Source organism: Pleurodeles waltl, chromosome 4_2 (genome assembly GCF_031143425.1).
Source record: "Pleurodeles waltl isolate 20211129_DDA chromosome 4_2, aPleWal1.hap1.20221129, whole genome shotgun sequence".
NCBI lineage: Eukaryota > Metazoa > Chordata > Amphibia > Caudata > Salamandridae > Pleurodeles > Pleurodeles waltl.
In genome coordinates, this window is record NC_090443.1 from 521966722 (window position 1) to 521981866 (window position 15145).

General features: G+C 39.9%; 1 protein-coding gene across 3 annotated transcripts in view; it reads left to right on the forward strand.

Moving 5' to 3' along the window:
* LOC138293042 (dimethylaniline monooxygenase [N-oxide-forming] 2-like) overlaps window positions 1–15145 on the forward strand; it is a 476533-nt gene that overhangs the window by 446811 nt on the left and 14577 nt on the right. For all 3 annotated transcript variants that reach the window (XM_069232030.1, XM_069232029.1, XM_069232031.1), the window contains one exon: window positions 3835–3907. In XM_069232030.1, the coding sequence (XP_069088131.1) occupies window positions 3835–3907 (73 nt within the window). The remainder of the gene's footprint in view (window positions 1–3834; window positions 3908–15145) is intronic.

A 15145-nucleotide genomic window follows, 5' to 3' on the forward strand; every position in this document is an offset into this window, starting at 1 on the left:
AATACACGTAAAATACAATGATATAGCCCACATGGATATTTTTACCAATATTCACATATATACTTTAAAATTATAATATTACCTCCAATATTCTGATGCACGATATTTTTTACATCAAAATATTTAAGATGCAGTGTTTTGTCTCATGATATTCTTTCCATCATATTTTGTTGGGATACCTACATGGTAGCTGCATGGATAAAAAACCATACTTCCCTATAGCCTGTAGCCCATTTCTGGATTACAAACCAGCATTCCCCGTAGACCATTTCTAGCATGCTGTACTTTATTTGTTATTATTATATAGCACCTCCACTGCCTTTCTTCTTCAGCGCATATTTGACAATGGTCTGGTTCATAACTTAATTTTCCAGGAGGATTCGATCTAATCATCTGGTCATTCATTCACCCATTTATCTAGTCATGGACTCAGGCACTTATCCATGCATTCATTCATCTGTTCATCCACCCTTTCACTCGTTCTTGCATTCAAGCATCCACAACAGCCTACACACAAACTCATGATTAAATGAAGGGTCATTTTCCTTTATTAGCCAGGCCTATTGTCTTTGCTGCAATTTTGTGAAGGGAAAGAACATGTTCTTGGTAGAGAGTGACTGCTAGTCTGTGAGGGGTACAAGAGTGCTATCAGTCGTGCAACAGGTAGTCTGTGTGGGGTGTGAAAGTGCTTCCAGCGGTGCGGGGCTACTAGCCTGCTAGTAATATAAGAGTGCTGTTGCTATTTTCCTGCTACTCTGTAAGTCTTTGAGAGTTCTGTTTATAGCGTGTCATTGCTGGTCTGTGAGGGGTGCAGAAGTGCTCTGGTAATGTGACTGCTTGTGTGGGAGGCATTTGTCTATGCTCTCAGATTGCTACTCCTGGAGAGGTATGGCAGTGCTTTTGTTTACAATGAGGCTCAGACTGTAGACAAGCTATGTATTTCTTTAGTGATGGAGTGAGTCTTACTCCTGAAACATCACTGCAGAAATGTTTCATCATTTGCTTGAGAGCTTTGATGAGCTGCTTAATTTAATGAAGCTGCCTAAAATTGGGGGTGTGGTTTAAAATCCAGGAGGTCTATTTTATTTACTTTCAAGAGCTCTTATCCAGTGATTGCTGGCAAGCTTCCTCCAAATCACTAACACCCTCCATGTAGATCAGTACACCGCACATAATGTGCATAACTGGTTGTGTTTAATGGCTTCACCAAGAACCAGTGACAAGTGAAAAGTCTCGGCCCCACATCTCAGCCAGCAATGCAGCTATTGGAATTGCAACTGCCACTTCAAGGGGCCATGTAAGGTTTCTCAGTGTTAAATGATTTAAAGCCACTTCCTATTGTATCTGTAACAGAATATGCAATGTAAAAGCCCTTTTTGTAGTTGCCAGAGAGTTCACAATGTAAAAACCCTTTCATAATGTATTTTTGATGGGGCTACACCATGCAAAGCCCCTTTATGCTGCATCAGTCATGGGGTGTGTGGTCATAATTTCTCTCTGTAAGTTAAGAGCCATGCACTGCTTCATAACTGAGCCACTGTAACTGGTGACTGATTAAATGTTCATAAGACGAAGCACAACATAGTAGCGGAACCAAAGCCCAACTCTCCATTCTGATTTTTAATTCTTTATTGTAATTACAAACATTTTGATTGCCTGGAATCTTTCATGCAAAAGAAAAATGTTATACACATGGGTGTCCTTAGCAGTGCTGACCACCACTTCTCACAGGTTCTCCCACAAATACATGGGCTTGCATGAATTTTTAAATTAATCATCTTCTGAGGGCTATCTAAAGTTGAACTTGGTGAGATAATATCATTTGCACATCCCTAGTTTTTGTATTACCTTCAAACTGTATACTGTTGTCTTCCATAAGAAGTCTTTATCAGTGTTAGCTCTTGATAGGGAACTATCTGCTGAGTGTTGAAGAGGAGTGAGAGAGAAGTTGGGCAGACTAGACATTAACATGTACTATCAGTAGAGTGTACCTATGGAGGGTATTGTAAGGGAAGCAGAAGCAAGGACTTAACTGGAAGCCATGATTTTGACCATCTGTAAATGTAAGAAATATTAGCCATGAGACATTTTATACAAAAAACCAGAAGAGGAATGCTGAACTTTTACCTCTGACCAATAATGCATTTTTTATGTCAATATTTTAAGACTGTGGGGGTCATTCTGACCCTGGCGGTCATGGACCGCCAGGGCCAACGACCGCGGAAGCACCGCCACTGGCATGGGCACTGCAGGGGCCCCCTAACAGGGCCCCACATAGATTTTCAGTGTCTGCGTGGCAACTGCACCCGTCGCTCCATTCGGAGCCGGCATCCTCGTGGAAGGGGGTTCCCCGCTGGGCGGGCGGCGGCCTTCTGGCGGTCGCCCGCCAGCCCAGCGGGAAACTCAGAATGACCGCGCGGTCTTTTGACCGCGGTACGGTCTTCTGGTGGTTTCCGCCAGGCTGGCCTGTATGTCTCTAAATTCTGAGGGAACAGATTATGGGATAGCTTGATTGATGTTTATCTTGCCTTGAAGTTAAGGATGATATATTGGTCTTTTTTGGGGTATTATACGGAACTAAATGGTAATGGGGTACAGTTGGCATTTGTTCCATTTCAGCTGTTTTGACTGTAGATTTTTAAGTTCATAAGGGTGTAGGGAAACACATTGGCATATAGTTACTTCATACATTAATGAAACTTTAAGAATTGTTACATCTATAGAATCAAATGTAGTTTGTGGGAAGAGGAAGAACATGGCATGGAGGAAACAATGGAGGAAACAGTTTAGGGATAAACCCATTTGCACTATGTGGTATTTATATTAAGTTTCTGCACTAAATCAAAATAGATTTTTTAAATTAAATTTGAGACTGGATAGCCTTGTATGTGCATGCATTTGGTTTGACGAAATGTTGAATTACCCTAGAAAAGAAATCTAGTGTCTCTGATTAGAGATGAAAGAAGATAACTACAATGTGCTAGGGCTGGTGCCAATGTAGATCTCTTGGTATATAGGCATCCTCTTAGCAGATCCCTAGCGAGAAGCTTGTAAAGAATAATAGTATAGAGGAGTAGTTGTGGTGAATTTGTAGGGCCATGTAGATGTTAATGTATATAGTAGGTGTGGATGGGGCAAGAGTTATAAGAAAGATAATAGTGAGGTAAGGGCAAAGAAATGACTCCTCCCCTAAGAAAGGTAGTGTAGAAGAGCAGGTAGCCAGTCCTAAAGTGAGGTCAATGAGGGGCCCTAGGACTTGTACAATCATACACCAATAACTTACCTTCTCTAAGCTACTGGAACCTGTAGGCTGATTCTATAGACAAAAATCTCACACATGGGGTGGTTACCAGAAATGCTCATATATAGTAGAAAGTAGATGTATTCTAAGGGACTCTGGATGCAATTTGTTGTGTCACTTACTCAATATGTGACTCTTTAAGATGCATTGATATGAAAAGAATCTGGATTTTAGATTTGGTTGGTCTGAAGAGTTTTCCTAATGCAGCCAAATCATTTAGCAAATAGTTTAAATAGCTTGTGCTCACAGTCTTAAGGTTTTAAAAATCCAGGGATCATGAGATTTGTCTGTGAAATGCAAGATCATCAATTTATTACCAATTTCTTAATACAGTTGAGGGATTTCGATCAACATATGCTGTGCCCAACCATTCCTGAATACTTTATAGAAACAAAGGTGACATGATGTAAGAATGTGCTATCAAAACATTGTCTCACAAACCAGGACTGTCAATTTAAAGGGAATATCTTAAAAAGTAACAGAATTAACTGTCCATATTCTGAAAATGATTGCTTGCTGCTTTTTTCTTCTAGGACTCAATAAACTTCCGCCACTTGAAGAATGTATGGAAGACATTGCTAAGAAAAGCAAAGTGTTAATACAAAGGTATGAACTGTTGAAGAGTAAATGTCCAAGCTTCCAACAAATGCCATGACTACAAAACAACATCCCAGGTCCCCCAAAAAGTTCTTCTTAGCCCAATGCCAGATAGCTACAGGCCATTCTCATGAGTTGTCTTCAGCGTGATTCCCCATTCAACTAAGGAGCTAGAAGGGCTCTTTTGACTCCCATCATTCATTCCCCTCTTCAACCCGGGAAGTGCTCTAAAGGAGGTGCAAACAACTCTACCAGTGTGTTACAATCTAATAGATGATAGAGAATGTACTAGGTTCTTTCAAACACTGCATATTTATTCTTTCATAATGCAAACACATTCAAAGGCTTACTACCCCTATTCTAGGATAGTGTGGTGCTGGGTACTTCTTAGTGTGCAGAGTGACCTACACCTCACTGCAGCTGCTAAGACCATAAAATAACAAATTGCTCTATGTCATAAGATATGTCATTAGTCATAACCAGTGTTTAATATCATACCACAGACATGAGGAGTTATTTTTTCCTTTGTGCTGTTTCAAGTGTTCTGTTGTGTCCCTTTGTTCTTACAAGTGCCCTATTTTCCCATGTCATGTTCAAATTCCAAGGGGCCAGCATCTCATGTAATATTTATAGCCTCTAGTGATATTCCCTTATGTCTTTGTTAACTTATATGTGTGCCCTATTCCTTTGAAGTATTTGTTTTTGTGTGTTCTAATCTTTTTTATTTATTCTCCATATTTCCAATTTTTTATGCTTTTTCTGGTCACATAGTTATTACCAGCTATTTCAGATTCACTGCTTCAAGTGTCCTTTTCCTTAATGATTTTATCCTGCACCATTGATTACCTATCTTCCATTTATTCGTTCACCTCATTTTGGACTCATTTCATTGTCATATTTATTGCATCCATCACCTTATTCATTTTCCCCACGTCATAATGAACCACAGACATGTATAAGTGCATCATTCTCCACACATTACTCATATAAACTAATGTCTGTCATACAACATGAAAGATAGGAGACACTGGTGGAAATCCTTAGATGTTTTTCTAGACTTCAGTAGTGCACATCCATTTTTTGGAGTGAAGTCTTCTGACCAGCTCTCTGATCAAGTCCTCTGCGATACCCTTTCTAACCATGACATCCACAATATTCCTCACAAGCATATATACATTCCATCTCACCATTTATCACTGACAATCTAATGAAGGAGCATAATTCACTTACAAAGCACCATCCATCTGAAGCCACACTAAGGTGAGTGGCTAAAATTGGTCACGTGATGAATTAGCCTCTGATGGACGTGTAGGAATAATTTAAAGTAATTTATGTGTGTTCCCACTGACTGAAAGATTAGAAGTGCTAGCCTCAGTTAGTTACATGTCAGGATCACCTCTGAAAGGCCAGCTGGGCTTAAACAGAATCAGTCTTGCTTCTGTAATGGCAATAGAAATGGGACAGAGTCAGTCATGCTCCACAACCCATCACACATCTGTCTGACTGCCCGTGCACTAATGAATTACTTGAAATATGCAATGTGCATCCAAACAATATATTCTACTCCTACTTTAAGAAATCAAGTTTGAGTATTATTTGGGTTGGTCCAATGATAATTATTTTGCAATACCCTATTTGTTCAAAGCCACAAGTAATTGATATGTATACCTTTTCACACAAAATATACTTAATCCCCCCAATTGTTTCTCCATTTATTTCACAGCATAATAATATACTCACACTTTTCCTTGTTGGTTCTACAACTCAAGCAAGTACTGAAAACATTCTACATTTAGATTAAGAAGGTCAATTGTTTTGTGGATAGCCTGGCAGTCTTTACAATAGTGGTGGCGCAGGGCTCTGAAATACATGGCCCCTGATCCCTCTGAGGACAACCAACCATATTAAGAGATCCTGTTTTTCTAGCAGGGATCTCTATACCTTCTGTACATATACTGGTGCAACAGACGCACCGAAGGCAAAGCAGAAAACCGAGTGGTTGCCATGTTTTTTGGGTTTGGACAAAATATTGGAAACAAATATTGTCATACAAAATAATTGTGTCAAGCATATCGGGATATCAAAATATCTTGGCAGGATTATAAAAGGTAAAAATGTCATTTTAAGTGGGGTTTTTAATATTGCTGTAAAAAATACCGATTTAGAAAATATTGTTGTATGTAATATCAGTTGTAAGTGTTAATTACTATGAAATTTATTGTAGTGTGTTTGATTCTACATGTTCAATATTTTTTTATTATTTGTGTTTTTATCAAGCTAATGTATTAAATGTGAAATTGTTGAAGTTTGTATTTTTAGTATACATTAATGCATAAAAATAATGATTTTTTAATTTTTTAACGGGATATTTCATTTCTAAGGTATAAGGGTGGGAATATTTTTTAAAAGTGTACATGTTAAAGTAAATGTTATTTTAATTATTTTATTGATGTGCAAATTACTATTGTAAAGTGTTTACATTTATTTTGTTACATTATTAAGTTGAATAAATTATATTGCACAATTAATTAAAATTTATATTCATGGTATTACATTGAAAAAATATTATTTTAAATATTAAAATATATATTTGAATTACAAACAATTTAACATTTTTAAAATAAATTCAAATTAAATATAACAAAATAAAAATAATTGATTTTTAAATAAACGTTTTACATTTTATATTTTTTGTGAAAAAATTCATACTAAAATTATATTTTTTTGCTTTGAAATTATGCCATTTCATTTGTTAAGATTTAAATTTGAATATATAGTTTTTCATTTTTGGTTAGTGTGTTTTCTTAAATTAAATTTTAGCTTATTTTATAGATTAAAAAAATGTGTGTGAGTATTGATTGCATATATAAAATGTTCATTTTGCAGCACCTTGCATAAAATGTTTTAAATTGCAGTGGAAGTTGTAAATTTCACCTGTTCAGATTCCAACGTGTTCTCCAAACTAGCTTAGATTGGAGTGGGAATAATAAAAAATACCCCTTTAGTGTCCAACACCTTTCCCCAAAAGGATTAGATAGGAGTGGGAATAGTAAATATTGTCCTTTTAGTGTTCAACATCTTCCCCAAATTGACTTAGATTTGAGTGGGAATGGTAATTGCAATTGTATTTATATAGTGCTGACTACCACTGATGAGGCTTTAACGTGCTTTTCTGCGAGTAGCACGCTGCTCCGGAATCCAAAATGGATTAGCGGTGGATTAGTATAGGGAAATATAAGTTGTAAATTTAAGAGGTGGACATGTGAGTTAGGTATATAGGAGGGAACAGTCTAGAAAGTGTTATTTGGGAGGTCATAATAGTAAAATGAGGTTTGGGATGAGTGAAAGGAGGGCTAGAGGAGGAAAGCATCTTGAAAGAGTTACTATGGAGATAATAGTAGTAAATTACATTCGGGATTAGTCAAAACAGGGATAGAGGAGGGTCGAATCTAGAAAGCATTATTGGGGAGATCATAGTATTAAAAGGAGGTATGGAATGAGTCAAAGGAGAAATAGAGGGAAGAGTCTAGAAAGGGTTATAATAGGAGCACAATGATGTTTGGGAAGAGCCAGAGTGAAGGTAGAGAATATATTAAGAGAGGTATAGGATGATATAGAGTAGTACATTAGCGAGGAAAATGCACATATCTAATTACACACAAATAATCCAATTATACATGTTTACATACTCAGGCATATGCTGTATATTTGTTTTTTGAGTATGGTGGTCATGTACGAAAGAGCTAACTCTCGATAAGCCTTCTCAAGATAAGATTATCTATGGATCTTATATTGTGGGGTAATGAATGCCATAGTTTGGCTGCTTAAACGGAAAAATATGTAATACCCGTATTTTTTCTTAAATGCTGAGTTTTTTTAGGTGAGGTGACAATCTGGTGTGGTGGTTCCTTAGTTGTATGTATTTGGTGATTTATTTTCCTGATAAAAACATGTCCTGTTCCCTGTATTATTTTGTGGGTGATTCAAACCAGATGGAAGGTGGATCTTCTGGCAACCAGTAACCAATGTAGAGCCCTTAAGGCAGGGGAGATGTAAGCCTGTGTCTTTACATGTAGGAGTAGTCTGGTACCAAAATTATGAATTCATGCTAGTCTTTTCATAGTTGATAAAACTGATCTGTGAGAGGCCATTGCCTTAATCAAGTACAAGAGAGATAGTAGCTTAGACCTTGTGTGGGAATCCTAGGTTGGGGAAGATGTGTTGGAGAGTGTTCATAGTAATGAAACTTGATCGTACTAACTTAGCCACTTGGGCATTCATTAATAGCTTGGAGTCCATGTTAGTTTCAAGGTCTCCTACCTTCCTGGTACACTTTAGGAGGTGGTCCCTGGTCATCAAGCCAGACACAGAGTGGGTCATAATTTGTCGAACTGCCACAAGTGAGTATTTCAGTTTTGGAAGCATTCAATTTGAGATGGCTCCATGTCATCCACTGATGAACAGCTCTGAGGCAACTGAGGATTTGTAAGTTTCCAATGTCCTTGGGCTTTCTAGTTTAAAAAGTATTTGTGTGATATCTGCATAGTTATAGCATGAACTGAAATTCATAAATCATGGGTGAGATGATAGAACCTTGATGGACTCCTGCTTTTGTGAAGTATAGTTTGAATAACAAAGGGGGGGTGTTAAAAATTGTGTCTCTTGTTGGCAAAAGTATGGACCCTGTCCAAGTAGGGACCACAAGCCTAGTCAGGGTTAGTCACATACACACGCTAAATTAACCCATGCTCATCCTCTGTTAACTTGGCACAGAGCAGTCAGGCTTAAATCAAGAGGCAATTTGTAAACTATTTGTTCAATACTTAAATTACAGTAACACAGTGAAAACACCACAAAAATACCACATACCAGTATAGAAAAATAGTAAAGCAAGATCAAAATTACAATAATCCAATAGAAAGAACTCAAGATATGAATTTTTCAAGCATAAACTGCAATAAAGTGCTTAGAAGTCAACAGCGCTGAAAGGTTACATGAGGTTACACTAGAACAGGGTCAATCCAATGTTCAGGCCGACTGTGATGGAGGGCAGGCCAGCTACAGAACAGACGCCAGGCCCACTGAACAGTACCTTGGATGGAGGGACATGTTGATATCAAGGAGACGATGCGAAGGCGATGCGTTGGTTCTGATCTGTGCAATCCACAGGATGCATCGTCGCTGAGCTGAGCAGTCGTCGAAGCAATGTCTTCGAGGTATGGTGTCAAACCCCTTGCAATGAAGGCAATGCATAGTCATCAAGCCGCTCAGGGAAGGTGAGGCGAAGTCCTCAACCTCCGCAGCAGCGGTGATGTGTTTTTGCTGAGGGAGGATGCAGCGGTTCTGATCAGCACAACTGTGTTGATATGTCAATTTGTGCAGGATAACAGCTGCAGAGTCCCCTTACAAGGCACAGGACTGGACTATCACCTCTTGGCAGGGCAGGACTCACAGTTGGCAGAGTCCACCAACTAAAGCACAGTTGGGGGAAGTCTTTGATGGCCCTGAGACTTCAGAACAGGAGGCACCCCCTTGGGGTCACTTGGTTCTGTAGATGATTTAGAGAGATAATGCCAGTCCTGCTCACTCCCATGCAAATGCAGCAGGCCAACCAGGCAAAGCAGTTCAGCAGAGTGTCAGACCCTCCTCGCAGCACAGTAATCCTTCTTCCTGGCAGAATGTACTCAGATCTAGAAGTGTACTGATTTGGTGGAGTTTGAGATACAGTATGGATACCCAGTTGTGCCTTTGAAGTGGGATGAGACTTCAGAGAGGGGCCTTTGAAGTATACAAAGTCTCTGACCTTCCTTCCCTGACTCCAGGCACTCTACATGGGATTATGCAGCTTTATGTGTCGGGACAGGCACAGTCCTATTCAGGTGTGTCAGGTCCTTCCTAGCCTAGAAAGGTCCATCCACCTGGTGATGGGCCATCAGGATGTAAATGTCACTCCCAAGCTCCCTTTGTGTGTGTTCTGTCTGGAGGGAATGCTCAAAGCCCAGCTGTCACCCACTCCAGGCGTGTATTCGGAGACAGGCAGAGGAAAAGAATGGCTAAAGTAAGAAAAATCCAACTTTCTAAAAGTGGCATTTTCAGACTAACAATTTAAAATCTGACTTCACCATAAGTTGTGATTGTAAATTGTGAGTCTAGAGGCACCAAACACAAAACGTCTATCTTTTCCCAATTGGAAAATACACGCAAAGACTGTTTCAAGGGAATCCCATTTTTAACCTATGGTAGAGATAGGCCTTGCAGTAGTGAAAAGCAAATTTAATAGATTTTTACCACTATGACATGTTAAATTTAAAAGTACATGTTCAGCATTTTAGATACTCTGCACCTGCACTTGGGGCGAGCTAGGGCCTAACTTAGGGGTGACTTACATGTGAAAAGAAAGGTTTGGGCCTTGCAAGTGGGTGCACTCGCCTGTTTGAAGTGACAGTTTAAAACTGTACACACAGACTCTGCAGTGACTGGCCTGAGACATGCATTTGTATTTGTATTTTAGTAATTATAAAGCGCATTCCAGCCATCCATCGCTGGAGCGAGAATAGTGAGTGTCAAAGAAAAAAACATCCGGATGCCAAAAAAGAAATTACTGGGGGAAAAGCCAGGTTTTTACCAGCCTCCTGAAGGTCAAGAAATTTTCTTCTTTCCTTATATCAAAGGAAGCGAATTCCAGTGTTTAGCCGCTGCCACCGTAAAGACTTTATCTCCCCATCTAGCTTTTTGAGTGCAAAAAACATGTATCAAATGGGCTTCTTTTGACCTGAGTTGCCGATTCAGCATATACCAGCATAACCTTGAGGACAGATAGTCCACTCCACCTCCATGTACAGACTTAAAAGTTAGACATAGAGTTTTGAATATAATCCGCTTTGTAACCGGTAACCAATGCAGATGTTTCAAGCTATTGCTAGCAGAAGCCAAGCAAGGGAGATCCAAAATAAAGAGGGCCGCAGTATTTTGGATCAGCTGAAGTTTCCTAACTGACGATTTATCCAAATCGAGCAGCAATGAATTTCAATAATCTAATCTACAAATTACCAAAGCCAAGACATCTGCAATTCTCTCCTCCATTTGAAAATAAGGGAACATTTTCTTCAGTGTTTTCAGCGTCCAGAAACTTGTTTTATTAATGGAGTTCACTTGAGGCTTGAAGGAAAGACAATTATCGAAAATTACTCCCAGGTTTCCGGTGGCAGCAATAGGAGCGGGAAGCTCGCCACACTCTGATGGCCACCAGCGAGAATTCCACAGTTCCTTGCTGGAACCGAAACACAAGATTTCCGTTTTGTCACCATTCAACTTTAATCAGTTCTGGCCCATCCAGTTGTTGATCTCTCGCATTTAATTGTGAAACCGATCTGCTACTTCCTCCCAATTTTTTTTAGAAACAGGGATGATCAATTGCGTATCATCAGCATATGAAGTGGGCATAAAACCATACAAACAAATCAGTCTGGCTAGTGGAGTGACATAAAGATTGAATAAGGTGGGGCTGAGAGCAGAGCCCTGTGGAACGCCACATGGCAAGCAATACGCTGGGGTCTTAAAGTCCACCCAGCTCACCGTAATCGGTCTAACTCCCAAAAAAGATTCTGAAATCTGCAATGCTGTATCTCTAATCCCTGCTTGATCGAGACGAGATACCATGATTTGAGAAGAAATGATGTCAAAAGCAGCAGGTAAGTCCAATAGGACTAGTAGAGCACTCGTCCCATTATCCACTAACCTCCGAATAGTGTCTGAGGTAGTAGTAAGCGCAGATTCGGTACTGTGGGCTTTCTAAAACCATGTTGAGAGAAATCTAAGCTTCCTGAGTTATGAAGAAAACTGGCTAACCCTTTGTTGATGTGTTTCTCAAAAATCTTAGCCTGAATGGGAAGTAAAGAAATAGGCAGTAAATTACTCAAATCATATGCTGGTCGGCCCGGTTTCTTTTTCAGAGGAATCACCGTCACTTCCCTCCAAGATGGGGGAAAGACTCCTGTGGTTAAAACCTCCTGAAAAACCAGAGCAAGAGCTGTGGAGACTAGTTCTGGAACCTGTTGTAGGATATACGGGGCATGGATTGTTCGGCGAGCCAGACTTAATTCCCAATAGAATCTCCTTAATCCTGTCGGGAGGTAATGGCTGAAAGGAGGTGAATAAAGGAATATCATTATCTGAAGTGCTGTTAGGTAAATCAAGAGGGCAAAGAGTTTCTTCAGAATGATTAAACTCGAATGGATTTGTAGAATTTTATTTTCAAAGAAAGTGGCCACCTTCTTGCAAAATCCTTGTGAATTGTCCAACTCAGGGGCAGAAGGAGACATCGTCAAGGCCCATACCACTCTAAACAATTCTCTGGGGACATTAGATGCCTTCTTAATCTTTAGAGTAAAATAATCTGATTTGGCCTTGAAACTAGCATCTTTATAAGCCCTCAGGACCATTCTAAGTTTGTCTTTCTCCACTGGAGTAGGAGCTAACTTCCAACGTCTTTCTTGCTGGCGATATTTCCTCTGTAAAAGCTTAAGGTCCTTAGTGAACCATAAGCATCGGATTTTTTTGTTTCCCGAAGGGGCTGAGGTCTTGAGTGGAGCAAGTTGATTGACTGCAATATTAATACCATAATTAAAACTGTCCAAAGCAGACAGAGAGAGATTTCCAGCAGCTTCCCAGCCTGCAACCAAAGCTGGGCCTAGCTGATGCTTATTAATAAGGTTCCAGTGTCTCTCCAATTTGCAGTTAAAGCTAATGTGCTGAGGAGAAAGCACAGTCATACACCTGAAGGTTAAAAGATGATGATCAGTCCACTCCAGAGGCGAATTTGCCACCATCACCTGATCCTCAGAACGGGTGAATATCCCGTCTAAAAGGTGGCCAGCCGCGTGAGAAGCAGAATTAACTTTTAGTTCCCACTCAAATACCGCCATAAAACTGAAAAATTCCTTAATGTGAGGGTTCTGGCTGTCCTCAAAGTGAAGATTGAAATCCCCTATTATTATACATTTCGTGGACATGGCTAAAGGCTCAATCAAATTTGGCCAATATTGCACAAAATTGGAGTAAGGGCCCGGAGGCCGATAGACTAGGAGTCCTTCCAATAAAACAGAGTTTTTTGACAAATTTTAAAGTACATTCCCTTTTAAATCTCTAATAAGAGGTTAGCTGCATCCCACTGGCAAGTGGGATAAGACCTGCATATGATAGCTAAACCTCCTCCTCTACCCGTGGTTCTATCAAGTCTGTAGAAAGTGTAACCCGGAGGCGTTGCTGCTATAAAATCCAGATTGGAATCAGCTTTAGCCCAAGTTTTGGTGACAAAAAGGTAATCAAGATTGTGGTGACTAATCAGATCCTCGATTTCCGACTGATGTTTAATCAAGGAACGAGCATTAATCAAAGCACAAGGTGGACGAGTGGTAGTTTGAGCCACTTCCAATTTAGTCCTTTTTCCTTCCTCATGTAGAGTACTGCAGATAGTTAAAGTCGGGGGTGACCATTATAGATCAATACTTGCATCGCAAGCCTCCTGCTAAAGAGTGGAGAGTATGAGAGGAGTAGGAGATCCGGCTCAAAGGTGCCTGGGGGGAGCAAAATCACTGGCCCCCGGCCCCAGTCGGACGCGGACGGGTGCAGACGGGCTGCCTTTGGCGCGCCCGCTGCGCAGCCGCATCAGGTCTCAAATAAGCATGTCAGCTGAAACGTAAGAACCCACGTGATCGGCAGCAGCTAGACTGCTGACCGCTATGTGGTCCGGAAAAAATACAGTAATGGAAGGGAGAGCTCTGACAGACCCACCCCTTCCAAAAACAATGTGCTAGTCACACCAATGAGCAAATGCATAAAATATGTAAAATCTCTATCATTTTAAAAGTGATTCAAGTATCTCAATATGCCCCAGATAAAAATACACAAGTGAACACAGGTAAAAACACTTACGTTCATGTTTACAGGGCTACTTTGCTGGGTGGCACAGTCAGGGCTGTAGACCAACTAGTAGCACTTATTTTACAGGCCCTGTGCACATGTAGTGCACTTTACTAGGGACTTACAAGTAAGTTAAATATACCAATTGTGGATAAGCCAGTATCACCATGTTTAGGTTACAGAGCACCTGCACATTAGCACTGGTTAGCAGTGGTGAAGTGCACAGAAACCTAAAACCAGCAAAAGTGAAGTCTGCAAAACAAGAGGTCAGAAGGCAAAAATTCAGGGGAAACCACACCAAGGATACCAGGTCTAAAAGGGAGTATGGATGACATTTGTTCTATTTTGAAGGTAGTATGTGATCCAGTTGATAACAGTTCCCTTTATTGCTATTTATTTTGAGCCAGATGCATTGCAGGTTTGCAATATGTTGTTTTATTTCTTTAGTTCTGCATTCATCCATGCTACTTTTTTTCTTTAGTCCTGTTTTGTTGTTCTTATTGATACTAGGATTTCAAAACCTTCCTGGAACCAGCCATAAACTTTTTGAGCTGAATGTATTGTGTCAAGATCTGTGTTGGATATTAGTTGTGTTTCTAAGTATTCAAAATTGAGTTTATTCCACGGTCAATATTTGGTTGCATGTAAGGTGGCCTTAGGTGTGTTGATTTGTGATGTTTTGTATGGGAAAGCCACCGGATGGTGGTCTGACCATGTGATTAGAGTAATCCTTTGAAAGGTAACTAGTTCTGGATTTGCAAAAATGACATCTAGGATGTGTCCAGCGAGGTATGTGGGTTTGTGGATGATCTGGTGTAGGTTAAGTGTGTTTATGCCAGTGACTATAGTTGTTGGATGGGGCATATTGGGTTTGTCAAACCATATGTTTACATCACCAAAGATGGATAGGTTGGAAGGTCTTGTCATAGGGTTTGAAACTGTGTCTGGGAAGGTTGCATTGCTAGGTGGTGGTACTCAAAGAAGGAGGAAGTTACAGGAGGAATTTGGCATAGGGTTGATTCAGTGATGAAGGTCTCAGAACCTTGTATGCAAATATTGTCAGCTTTAGTGAGATTTATTGTTTCGATTGACTATAATAGTCAGTGCACCTCCTCTTCTGCCCATGCAATTTTGTGTGACTTGGAGGAGCAGCTTCATCCAACATTGAAGCCATGTCAGCTCCCAACCATGATTTTGTTATGAAGAGTAAGCCAGATTGTGTATCAGTGAGATGGTCATAGTTGTGATACTTGTTTTTAGAGCGAGATCAAGCATATATTAGTAGGCAGTCTAGATATTGTGTTTTGGTGTTAGTTTTTCTTTGTT